This window comes from Heptranchias perlo, chromosome 20, assembly GCF_035084215.1.
Source record: "Heptranchias perlo isolate sHepPer1 chromosome 20, sHepPer1.hap1, whole genome shotgun sequence".
Classification (NCBI taxonomy): domain Eukaryota; kingdom Metazoa; phylum Chordata; class Chondrichthyes; order Hexanchiformes; family Hexanchidae; genus Heptranchias; species Heptranchias perlo.
This window is the reverse complement of record NC_090344.1, coordinates 36,883,356-36,894,951: the sequence shown is the minus strand read 5'-3', so window position 1 is coordinate 36,894,951 and position 11,596 is coordinate 36,883,356. Positions and strand designations below refer to the sequence as shown.

General features: G+C 54.5%; 1 protein-coding gene across 1 annotated transcript; it reads right to left on the bottom strand.

The window, feature by feature from the left end:
• Positions 1–986: 986 nt before the first annotated feature.
• Positions 987–10,828, bottom strand: snrpg (small nuclear ribonucleoprotein polypeptide G). Its single transcript, XM_068001004.1, has 4 exons — positions 10,722–10,828; positions 3,586–3,608; positions 2,293–2,417; positions 987–1,264 (listed from the first exon to the last, which is right to left on the bottom strand). Exons 1-4 carry the CDS (start codon positions 10,751–10,753, stop codon positions 1,214–1,216), a joined length of 231 nt encoding a protein of 76 aa, XP_067857105.1. The 5' UTR covers positions 10,754–10,828; the 3' UTR covers positions 987–1,213.
• Positions 10,829–11,596: the final 768 nt, after the last annotated feature.

Sequence of the window (11,596 nt, the reverse complement as noted above, 5' to 3'; positions counted from 1 at the left end):
AGAGAAATAAGTTGTATACATAACATGGGGAAAAAAACAACAGCTCAAGGTATGGCTGTCTAATTCTTTAATCCACTACAGTACAAGGGACAGGCCTGCACCTTTGAGTAAAAACCAAATCAGATTAGCATTGAGAAGGTGAGGAAGGGAAGTGAGATGGAGGGGAAATAGTAAACAAACAGATGGCAGTCCTAATAAATTGCATAAGCATACCACCCCTGGTCTATAGTTTGAGAAAAATCTCATACCAAACTTTACATTGTTTTGATATTTTTAAAATCAAAAAGAAAACATTTTACCTTTCAAGTCCCAATAATGATTTTCTGTTTGTGTTTACTCAGAAGGTAGCAAGGCTTACAAACAGCAACACCTGCCATACTATGAATGGCAAGTCTTGCAGTTGACCAAAGAAGATTTCTGGGAGCTTTCGTTTGCCACCTCGTCGAGTCCCTTCAGCAGACAAAGATAGCTGTAGAAAGCCCCCAAACCCAAGCTCCGGACTTTTCAGAGGCACACAGGTCACTAGCAGAAAACATCAGACACATTCTTAACAATTACTTTCTTGTAATGCCTGTGTATTACATTACAAACCTTATTTCAAGCACTAAGCCGCTCACCTCGGAATGGCCAAGAGGGTCTCCAAAAAAAATGAAAGATATGGCTGTTTTTTTACATCTCCAGTTTTTCCTTGGAACTTATGCACTTGTTTTGCGATTTGTTACAGCTTTTGGACTATAAAATTTGAGCCAAGCAGGTGCAAGTATGACATACTACGCATAAATGTAATGATTCTTAGAATCCACTTACATCCAGTATTTTTATTTCTGGACGGGGAGGGGGGGTGACGAGGATTATCTCCAGTTACAATTATAATCACATCGATTATTTTCAAAAAAGGTTGTATTATTGGTAAATTGCAGATCATTTGGTGTTCACCCACAATGAACACATACAAAAGCAATGAATAGAAAGCATTTCATCCAATCTTAATTTCATACAAAAACGTATTTAATGTTCTTCGGATCCCAAAAGTACAGATTATAAAGTATTCACAAAATGTGACAGGTCACGGCTTACAGAGGTTCCTGCTATTACGGGTTGTAATCTTCTTCCATCTTCCATAAAAAAAGACAAATTCGAAGCTTCAAAACTCCTTTTCTGCGTTGTCTTCACAATATGATTTCCAAGGTTCAAGAATAATGAGATGTCTTCACTATACTCTTTCTAAGGCTTCTAGCATGATAATGCTGTTTCCTCTAATAACCTGATGGAATGAGTTCAAAAAGTTAAAAAGCTCATCGAAAGAAAAAGACAAGTACATTTTAGTGCTGGAATGTTCAACCTCAGGCATCGATATCAGACTCCTGAGCACAGCGGCTTATCAAAAGCTCCGTGCCAGAGTGGTAAAACACAAGATTATGCTCATAGCACTCTAGGAGAACCTCATGGTTGGATCAGGATGGAAATACATTGAGCGGAGATAATGTGCTTTCTCAGACAGGCACAAGTCAAATTGGGGTGGTGTAGTATATATTCCTACCATCACTTAGACTGCAGACTGAGACCAGATTTCCCACCTTTCCCCTTTAACTGAGTAACAGGGTCCTGACGTAGCAGGCTACGGAATAGAAAAGTGTCGTCATTTGCCAACTAATAGCACTCACAAAGATAGGTATTGAACAATGAAGATTATGACTTAGGGAAGTGGGAAAGGAAAGAAACAACCCAAACTGATTTAGACCTCATTAAAGCTCTGTGGTGCATACCCAGCCAAAGTCTGTTTTCTGGAGATGAGAGGACCTTGGATCAACTCCCAAGGTGTGATCCACGCTACAATTAATAGATCTGCAATGAACATGGATCTTTGTCCCAAGTGACATTACCAAAGCAGTATAGTGCCAAGGAGATACAATGTGGCCCCTGGTGAGGTAAACATTTACTTTACATCAAGAAATGATTGATAGATATGAGTATTGCAAACATGGTTCCAAATGTTAATTTCTAACGTTAAATATTGTGAATTAAAGGCAAGAAGAGTGCTGGACTCTCGATGAGGTGAGATGAGCGTTACTGGACATTCAACTGGTTTCCATTAAAAGGAAAGTTTGCCACTCAAACTGCCCATGGGATTTCCTCCCAGGTAGCTTAGTTTCATCCCCCTCCCCCAAAGAAATCAACCAACAAGCAATACAGGCTCTGTATTTATCCACTCCAACTGCGTCACTATGAGGACTCCTGAATGGAGAAAATTGACTTACTGTAGTCAGAATGCAAGACCCTAGTGTAACTTACCACCATGCCAATGTTATTCTGCTGTCCACCTGGTGCCATCTCCACAGATTCATCCACTACAAGATTCATGAAGGGATCGAACCCACGCAGAATTCCTTGCACATGCCTTCCACCATTCAGTTTTACTGAATGAGAAAACAAAGTCTCATGAAATCTGCATCAAAACTTTCTGTAGATAGCATCTCCTATTCTCTCAAAGCTGTGCTGCCTTGTGATCTCTGTGCACAACTGATTTGGAAGCAGGATCCTATCAGTAACCAGTTAAGTCTCTCAACCTCCAGTTTGCAACTAGATGACTACATTACAGGGTTGCTTTTTGAAACTCAGCACTCGTCCTATTTTGCTACAGCAACTAAATTAACCTGTTAACAGTTGCGATGTTACCATAATTTACGATCAAGAATGGACGTTGAAAAGAAGCACTTTCCAGACAAAGCTACCGTTCACACAAATGTTATACAGCTTTTGTAATAGCAAGAATTGCAAAAAAATACAACTTTTACGCTTAATTATTAATTTATTTATGGACAGAAGCAGTGTCATTTTTCCCCCAACTTCATACAAGACCAGCAACATATACAGCACCACGTAAAGCAGCCGTTGAAATTTGACTCTTAGGACGTGTATCAAACAAGATTTAAATCACTTGTGAGTAAAAGGCATACCACAAACCATGCAATTTAGTACAGGGAAGTTAAGTTTTGAAATGAGGCACAGAGGATAATGTGGATTATTTACTCTAAATAAATAACAATAAAAAAGGGTCCAGTCATGCTGCCATATTCTTAATGCAGTTGTTGAACAGCTCTATCAGATTTTTTTTTTTTTTTTTTTAAAAAGGCCACTGAATGTACATTTGAGTTGAGTTTCTCATCTACATCAGGTCAGAATTTGCTCCATGCTCCTGTTCGACCAAGTATGTTGCCAAAGTTACTGGTACACTTACTTGAAATATTCTGCCAACTGACTGGTTTAAAATGCTCTGCAGGATTCAAAATGACATCTTCAGTGCAATGCAACCCGCCCTCGCCAATTCAATAAAAAGCTGCATTTATGGTCAAACCTTTCTTTTAAGCGGTTTGAACTTACACTCGTGAAAAGCTTCAATATTTACAAGGCTGCAATCGCCTGATCACATATCTTAGTGTTTCCCCAGCCTCGATAGTCACGTGCTGTTCAAGAAACCTATTGTGGTGAGTTATTCTGCACAGTTCCAGTTTTAAGCATTGCAACCCTCTTCCCAAACCACGTACAATCACTGCACCTTGTATGAAAAGTAAATGCAAAACTTACATGACAGCTTCTTGTCCATGAACCTGAGAAAGAGAACAACAATCACTGAAGAGAAGTTCAAGGACAGTGAAGTAGCAGCTTACAACACACTAATACAAAGTATTTCATAACTTAAAAGCCCCCTTGAGTTACCAGAAGCCATACTGCCTCTAAAAACTTACAGGAAAAGAACCATTTGCTCAGGAGGAAAGAATACAATAACCATAAATTTCTTGCAACATTTTAAATTCCAATTTATCTCCCCGTGAGGCTACTCATCACCATTTTAAGCATTTACTATAAAGGCTCATCATAATTCAAGATATTACATTTTGCCCCACTACCCCCACATATCACAGCTAAAAGCTGGCCAGCTAAATAGAAATTACAGTCGACCCACTAGCAGGCTATATGAAAGCTTCAACCATGTCTAAAACAGGAAAACCTTCAATACAGAAAATACATCGCAGGTCAGTCAGTATGTGAAGAGCAACGACAGATCATGACAACTCCTGAGTGTCTGATGAATACACACTTGAAACATCATCTCATCTTTTCTCTTTACAGATGTTGACTGGCTTATTTCCAGGTGTTTCTAAAAGGATCCCTTTCCAAACAAGATGGAAAGAGGGGCAAAAAAAAAACCAAAACCCCTCCAGAGAGCAGTTTTAATGTACTCTGTACAGAGGTGCAACTGGATATGCCAATGTCCTGCTGCACCTGCATGCTAACTTTTTGATTTTCTTGCACGAGGACCCCCAGATCCCTTTGTACTGCAGTTCTTTCCAGTTTCTCGCCATTAAGATCATAACTTGCTCTCTGATTTTTCCTGCCAAAGTGCATAACCTCACATTTTCCAATATTGTATTACATAAATACAATGTGAGGAGCCATCACTGACCATTAACATTCACACTGAGCAATGGAGAAACACTGTTACATACATACTAACTATCATGTTTGAGTTTTAAAAACATTTTTCCACAAAGGATCAAGGTGGTCATAAGAGAAAAGCTAATAGAATTCTCAATTTTATCACAAGAGGTATAGAATATAAAAGCCAAAATATAATACTGAGCCTCCATTAAACCTTAATACAACCTCAGTTAGAGTACAGTGTGCAGTATTCACACAGATGCTGCCAGGTATGTAGAAATAAATACAGAAGAGATGAAACATTAAAATGCAGATTATGGGGAAAATGGCAAATGTTTAAAATTATGCATGGATGGAATATGGTAGACAGAAGCAAACTTCATTTCACCAGTCGAGGGATCTAGAACAAGGGGCCATAGATACAAGATTAAATGTAAGATATTTCAAACAAAAAAGGCAAGAGAAACTTCTTCACAAAGGCAACCATGGAATTCATTTCAAGGGATATCGGCTGAGACAGAAACAATGTCAACATTCAAGATTAGATTGGAATGGGGGGGGGGGGGGGTGTGAAGGAAGAGCAGGCGAGATGGGGGGGGGTGTGGAAGAGAGGGCGAGATGGGGGGGGGTGGAAGAGAGGGCGAGATGGGGGGGAGGGTGGAAGAGAGGGCGAGATGGGGGGGGGGGTGGAAGAGAGGGCGAGATGGGGGGGGGGTGGAAGAGAGGGCGAGATGGGGGGGGGGGTGGAAGAGAGGGCGAGATGGGGGGGGGGGGTGGAAGAGAGGGCGAGATGGGGGGGGGGGGTGGAAGAGAGGGCGAGATGGGGGGGGGGGTGGAAGAGAGGGCGAGATGGGGGGGGGGGTGGAAGAGAGGGCGAGATGGGGGGGTGGAAGAGAGGGCGAGATGGGGGGGTGGAAGAGAGGGCGAGATGGGGGGGGTGGAAGAGAGGGCGAGATGGGGGGGGTGGAAGAGAGGGCGAGATGGGGGGGGTGGAAGAGAGGGCGAGATGGGCGGGGTGGAAGAGAGGGCGAGATGGGCGGGGTGGAAGAGAGGGCGAGATGGGCGGGGTGGAAGAGAGGGCGAGATGGGGGGGGTGGGGTGAAGGAAGAGAGAGGGCGAGATGGGGAGGGGGTGAAGGAAGAGAGAGGGCGAGATGGGCGGGGTGGAAGAGAGGGCGAGATGGGCGGGGTGGAAGAGAGGGCGAGATGGGCGGGGTGGAAGAGAGGGCGAGATGGGCGGGGTGGAAGAGAGGGCGAGATGGGCGGGGTGGAAGAGAGGGCGAGATGGGCGGGGTGGAAGAGAGGGCGAGATGGGCGGGGTGGAAGAGAGGGCGAGATGGGCGGGGTGGAAGAGAGGGCGAGATGGGCGGGGTGGAAGAGAGGGCGAGATGGGCGGGGTGGAAGAGAGGGCGAGATGGGCGGGGTGGAAGAGAGGGCGAGATGGGCGGGGTGGAAGAGAGGGCGAGATGGGCGGGGTGGAAGAGAGGGCGAGATGGGCGGGGTGGAAGAGAGGGCGAGATGGGCGGGGTGGAAGAGAGGGCGAGATGGGCGGGGTGGAAGAGAGGGCGAGATGGGCGGGGTGGAAGAGAGGGCGAGATGGGCGGGGTGGAAGAGAGGGCGAGATGGGCGGGGTGGAAGAGAGGGCGAGATGGGCGGGGTGGAAGAGAGGGCGAGATGGGCGGGGTGGAAGAGAGGGCGAGATGGGCGGGGTGGAAGAGAGGGCGGGGTGGAAGAGAGGGCGAGATGGGCGGGGTGGAAGAGAGGGCGGGGTGGAAGAGAGGGCGAGATGGGCGGGGTGGAAGAGAGGGCGGGGTGGAAGAGAGGGCGAGATGGGCGGGGTGGAAGAGAGGGCGGGGTGGAAGAGAGGGCGAGATGGGCGGGGTGGAAGAGAGGGCGAGGAGGGCGGGGTGGAAGAGAGGGCGAGATGGGCGGGGTGGAAGAGAGGGCGAGATGGGCGGGGTGGAAGAGAGGGCGAGATGGGCGGGGTGGAAGAGAGGGCGAGATGGGCGGGGTGGAAGAGAGGGCGAGATGGGCGGGGTGGAAGAGAGGGCGAGATGGGCGGGGTGGAAGAGAGGGCGAGATGGGCGGGGTGGAAGAGAGGGCGAGATGGGCGGGGTGGAAGAGAGGGCGAGATGGGCGGGGTGGAAGAGAGGGCGAGATGGGCGGGGTGGAAGAGAGGGCGAGATGGGCGGGGTGGAAGAGAGGGCGAGATGGGCGGGGTGGAAGAGAGGGCGAGATGGGCGGGGTGGAAGAGAGGGCGAGATGGGCGGGGTGGAAGAGAGGGCGAGATGGGCGGGGTGGAAGAGAGGGCGAGATGGGCGGGGTGGAAGAGAGGGCGAGATGGGCGGGGTGGAAGAGAGGGCGAGATGGGCGGGGTGGAAGAGAGGGCGAGATGGGCGGGGTGGAAGAGAGGGCGAGATGGGCGGGGTGGAAGAGAGGGCGAGATGGGCGGGGTGGAAGAGAGGGCGAGATGGGCGGGGTGGAAGAGAGGGCGAGATGGGCGGGGTGGAAGAGAGGGCGAGATGGGCGGGGTGGAAGAGAGGGCGAGATGGGCGGGGTGGAAGAGAGGGCGAGATGGGCGGGGTGGAAGAGAGGGCGAGATGGGCGGGGTGGAAGAGAGGGCGAGATGGGCGGGGTGGAAGAGAGGGCGAGATGGGCGGGGTGGAAGAGAGGGCGAGATGGGCGGGGTGGAAGAGAGGGCGAGATGGGCGGGGTGGAAGAGAGGGCGAGATGGGCGGGGTGGAAGAGAGGGCGAGATGGGCGGGGTGGAAGAGAGGGCGAGATGGGCGGGGTGGAAGAGAGGGCGAGATGGGCGGGGTGGAAGAGAGGGCGAGATGGGCGGGGTGGAAGAGAGGGCGAGATGGGCGGGGTGGAAGAGAGGGCGAGATGGGCGGGGTGGAAGAGAGGGCGAGATGGGCGGGGTGGAAGAGAGGGCGAGATGGGCGGGGTGGAAGAGAGGGCGAGATGGGCGGGGTGGAAGAGAGGGCGAGATGGGCGGGGTGGAAGAGAGGGCGAGATGGGCGGGGTGGAAGAGAGGGCGAGATGGGCGGGGTGGAAGAGAGGGCGAGATGGGCGGGGTGGAAGAGAGGGCGAGATGGGCGGGGTGGAAGAGAGGGCGAGATGGGCGGGGTGGAAGAGAGGGCGAGATGGGCGGGGTGGAAGAGAGGGCGAGATGGGCGGGGTGGAAGAGAGGGCGAGATGGGCGGGGTGGAAGAGAGGGCGAGATGGGCGGGGTGGAAGAGAGGGCGAGATGGGCGGGGTGGAAGAGAGGGCGAGATGGGCGGGGTGGAAGAGAGGGCGAGATGGGCGGGGTGGAAGAGAGGGCGAGATGGGCGGGGTGGAAGAGAGGGCGAGATGGGCGGGGTGGAAGAGAGGGCGAGATGGGCGGGGTGGAAGAGAGGGCGAGATGGGCGGGGTGGAAGAGAGGGCGAGATGGGCGGGGTGGAAGAGAGGGCGAGATGGGCGGGGTGGAAGAGAGGGCGAGATGGGCGGGGTGGAAGAGAGGGCGAGATGGGCGGGGTGGAAGAGAGGGCGAGATGGGCGGGGTGGAAGAGAGGGCGAGATGGGCGGGGTGGAAGAGAGGGCGAGATGGGCGGGGTGGAAGAGAGGGCGAGATGGGCGGGGTGGAAGAGAGGGCGAGATGGGCGGGGTGGAAGAGAGGGCGAGATGGGCGGGGTGGAAGAGAGGGCGAGATGGGCGGGGTGGAAGAGAGGGCGAGATGGGCGGGGTGGAAGAGAGGGCGAGATGGGCGGGGTGGAAGAGAGGGCGAGATGGGCGGGGTGGAAGAGAGGGCGAGATGGGCGGGGTGGAAGAGAGGGCGAGATGGGCGGGGTGGAAGAGAGGGCGAGATGGGCGGGGTGGAAGAGAGGGCGAGATGGGCGGGGTGGAAGAGAGGGCGAGATGGGCGGGGTGGAAGAGAGGGCGAGATGGGCGGGGTGGAAGAGAGGGCGAGATGGGCGGGGTGGAAGAGAGGGCGAGATGGGCGGGGTGGAAGAGAGGGCGAGATGGGCGGGGTGGAAGAGAGGGCGAGATGGGCGGGGTGGAAGAGAGGGCGAGATGGGCGGGGTGGAAGAGAGGGCGAGATGGGCGGGGTGGAAGAGAGGGCGAGATGGGCGGGGTGGAAGAGAGGGCGAGATGGGCGGGGTGGAAGAGAGGGCGAGATGGGCGGGGTGGAAGAGAGGGCGAGATGGGCGGGGTGGAAGAGAGGGCGAGATGGGCGGGGTGGAAGAGAGGGCGAGATGGGCGGGGTGGAAGAGAGGGCGAGATGGGCGGGGTGGAAGAGAGGGCGAGATGGGCGGGGTGGAAGAGAGGGCGAGATGGGCGGGGTGGAAGAGAGGGCGAGATGGGCGGGGTGGAAGAGAGGGCGAGATGGGCGGGGTGGAAGAGAGGGCGAGATGGGCGGGGTGGAAGAGAGGGCGAGATGGGCGGGGTGGAAGAGAGGGCGAGATGGGGGGGGTGGAAGAGAGGGCGAGATGGGGGGGGTGGGGTGAAGGAAGAGAGAGGGTGAGATGGGGAGGGGGTGAAGGAAGAGAGAGGGCGAGATGGGGAGGGGGTGAAGGAAGAGAGAGGGCGAGATGGGGAGGGGGTGAAGGAAGAGAGAGGGCGAGATGGGGAGGGGGTGAAGGAAGAGAGAGGGCGAGATGGGGGGGTGGAAGAGAGGGCAAGATGTGAGGGGGTGGGGTGAAGGAAAAGAGAGGGCAAGATGTGAGGGGGTGGGGTGAAGGCAGAGAGAGGGCGAGATGGGGGGGGGGGATGAAGGAAGAGAGAGGGCGAGATGGGGTGAAGGAAGAGAGAGGGCGAGATGGGGGGGGGGTGAAGGAAGAGAGAGGGCGAGATGGGGGGGGGGGTGAAGGAAGAGAGAGGGCGAGATGGGGGGGGGGGGGGTGAAGGAAGAGAGAGGGCGAGATGGGGGGGGGGGGGGGTGAAGGAAGAGAGAGGGCGAGATGGGGGGGGTGAAGGAAGAGAGAGGGCGAGATGGGGGGGGGTGAAGGAAGAGAGAGGGCGAGATGGGGGGGGGGTGAAGGAAGAGAGAGGGCGAGATGGGGGGGGGGGGGGGGGTGAAGGAAGAGAGAGGGCGAGATGGGGGGAGGGGGGTGAAGGAAGAGAGAGGGCGAGATGGGGGGAGGGGGGTGAAGGAAGAGAGAGGGCGAGATGGGGGGGGGGGGGGGAGGGCGAGATGGGGGGGGGGGGGGGAGGGCGAGATGGGAGGGGGGGGGGGGGAGGGCAAGATGGGGGGGGGGGGGGGGAGGGCGAGATGGGGGGGGGGGGGGGGGGAGGGCGAGATGGGGGGGGGGTAGGGCGAGATGGGGGGGGGGGGGTAGGGCGAGATGGGGGGGGGGGGGGTAGGGCGAGATGGGGGGGGGGGGGGGGGAGGGCGAGATGGGGGGGGGGGGGGGGGGAGGGCGAGATGGGGGGGGGGGGGGGTAGGGCGAGATGGGGGGGGGGGGGGGAGGGCGAGATGGGGGGGGGGGGGGGAGGGCGAGATGGGGGGGGGGGGGGGGGAGGGCGAGATGGGGGGGGGGGGGTGAAGGAAGAGGGCGGGATGGGAACAGAGTGGCTCAATGTGATAACAATTTGCTGTTGGATCGCACTTTTCCCGACCTCGGGACGTCCCAAAGTGCTTCCCCAGACTCTCCCAGTGCAGTCAATGTTTATAATATCGGAAACTATTCGAACTGCTCGCTCATGTGGAGGGCAAACACCGACTGGGTGGGCCGAACGGCTGTCATTTCTACACACAATCCAGTCACAATCTGGTACTGCAGAGGAAATTTCCCCCACCTCGTCAGCAATACGTTCATTCATCGCAACAATAATTTTAAAAAAAACCACCTCCTCCACCGCAAACACTGAGAGCTGGAGCCCGGGCACTGCCGCTGACGTGATGCGTGAACGCGCCCCTCAAAAGCGCGCGCCCGTCCGGCCGCCGGGTCGCGCACGTGCTTCGATGAGGGGGAAGAGAAAGAGAACGGGACCGGCACCGCTGCCCGGGAGGTCCGAGCGGCACGAAGCCCGGTGCAAAGCGGAACACAGGCAGGACTGGGCGGGACGGGGACCGGGGCCGGGGGCCGGGGGCCGCTCCCGCGCTTTGTTGGGTGGCGGTGCATGTATTCAAGTGCTAGGCCCCGCGGGGGGGGGGGGGGGGGGGGGGGAATGGCGGGCAGCCTCTCGGTACCGTTGCAGCGACTCTCTCTCTCTCTGGCCTCGGCCTCCCGCGTTGCTTTGCTCGGCTCCACTTCGCTTTACTTTCCCCGTCCCCCGTCCCCCGCCCCGCGGACTCACTTTTTCAGCTCGGGCGGATGCGCTTTGCTCATTTTCTCGGCTGTTCGGTGGAAGCTTCTTTCTCCTTCTGCTCCTGAAGTGGCGGCGCACTCTGACTGACGTCACAGTCTCGGCGCGCTACCTGAAACGTCATCAGCCTCTTGATTCCTCCCACCCCCCGGAACGCACATGCGCATCAGGGTTGGGTCCTGCAGGACTGGAATTTGCTTCTTCTTGTGATCTGGTCAGGTTGCAAAGCTTCCACATGCAATAGTTACTGGCAGTCTGAGATGTGCACTGCACTGTAAGAAAGACTTGCAGGCACATGGGAACGTCACCACCTGCACGTTCCCCTCCAAGTCACACACCATCCCGACTTGGAAATATATCGGCCGTTCCTCCATCGTCGCTGGGTCAAAATCCTGGAACTCCCTTCCTAACAGCACTGTGGGAGAACCTTCACCACACGGACTGCAGCGGTTCAAGAAGGCGGCTCACCACCACCTTCTCAAGGGCAATTAGGGATGGGCAATAAATGCCGGCCTCGCCAGCGACGCCCACATCCCATGAACGAATTTTTTAAAAATGACTTTATAAGACTTGCAGTTGCAACGAGAGGTCTTCGACCTGGAACGTTAACTCTGTTTCTTTCTCCACAGCTGCTGCCTCACTTGCTGAGCTTTTCCAGCATTTTCTGTTTTTCCTGCATTTTCTACCACCTTATATCCTGGAAGGAACTCCAAGCACTTCACTTATCGGAACAGGAGTCCATTCAGCCCCTCGAGCCTGTTCCACCATTCAATTAGATCATGGCTGATCTGTATCTTAACTCCATTTACCCGCCTTGGTTCAATAACCCTCAATATCCTTACACTGAACTACCTGGAATTGTGGTC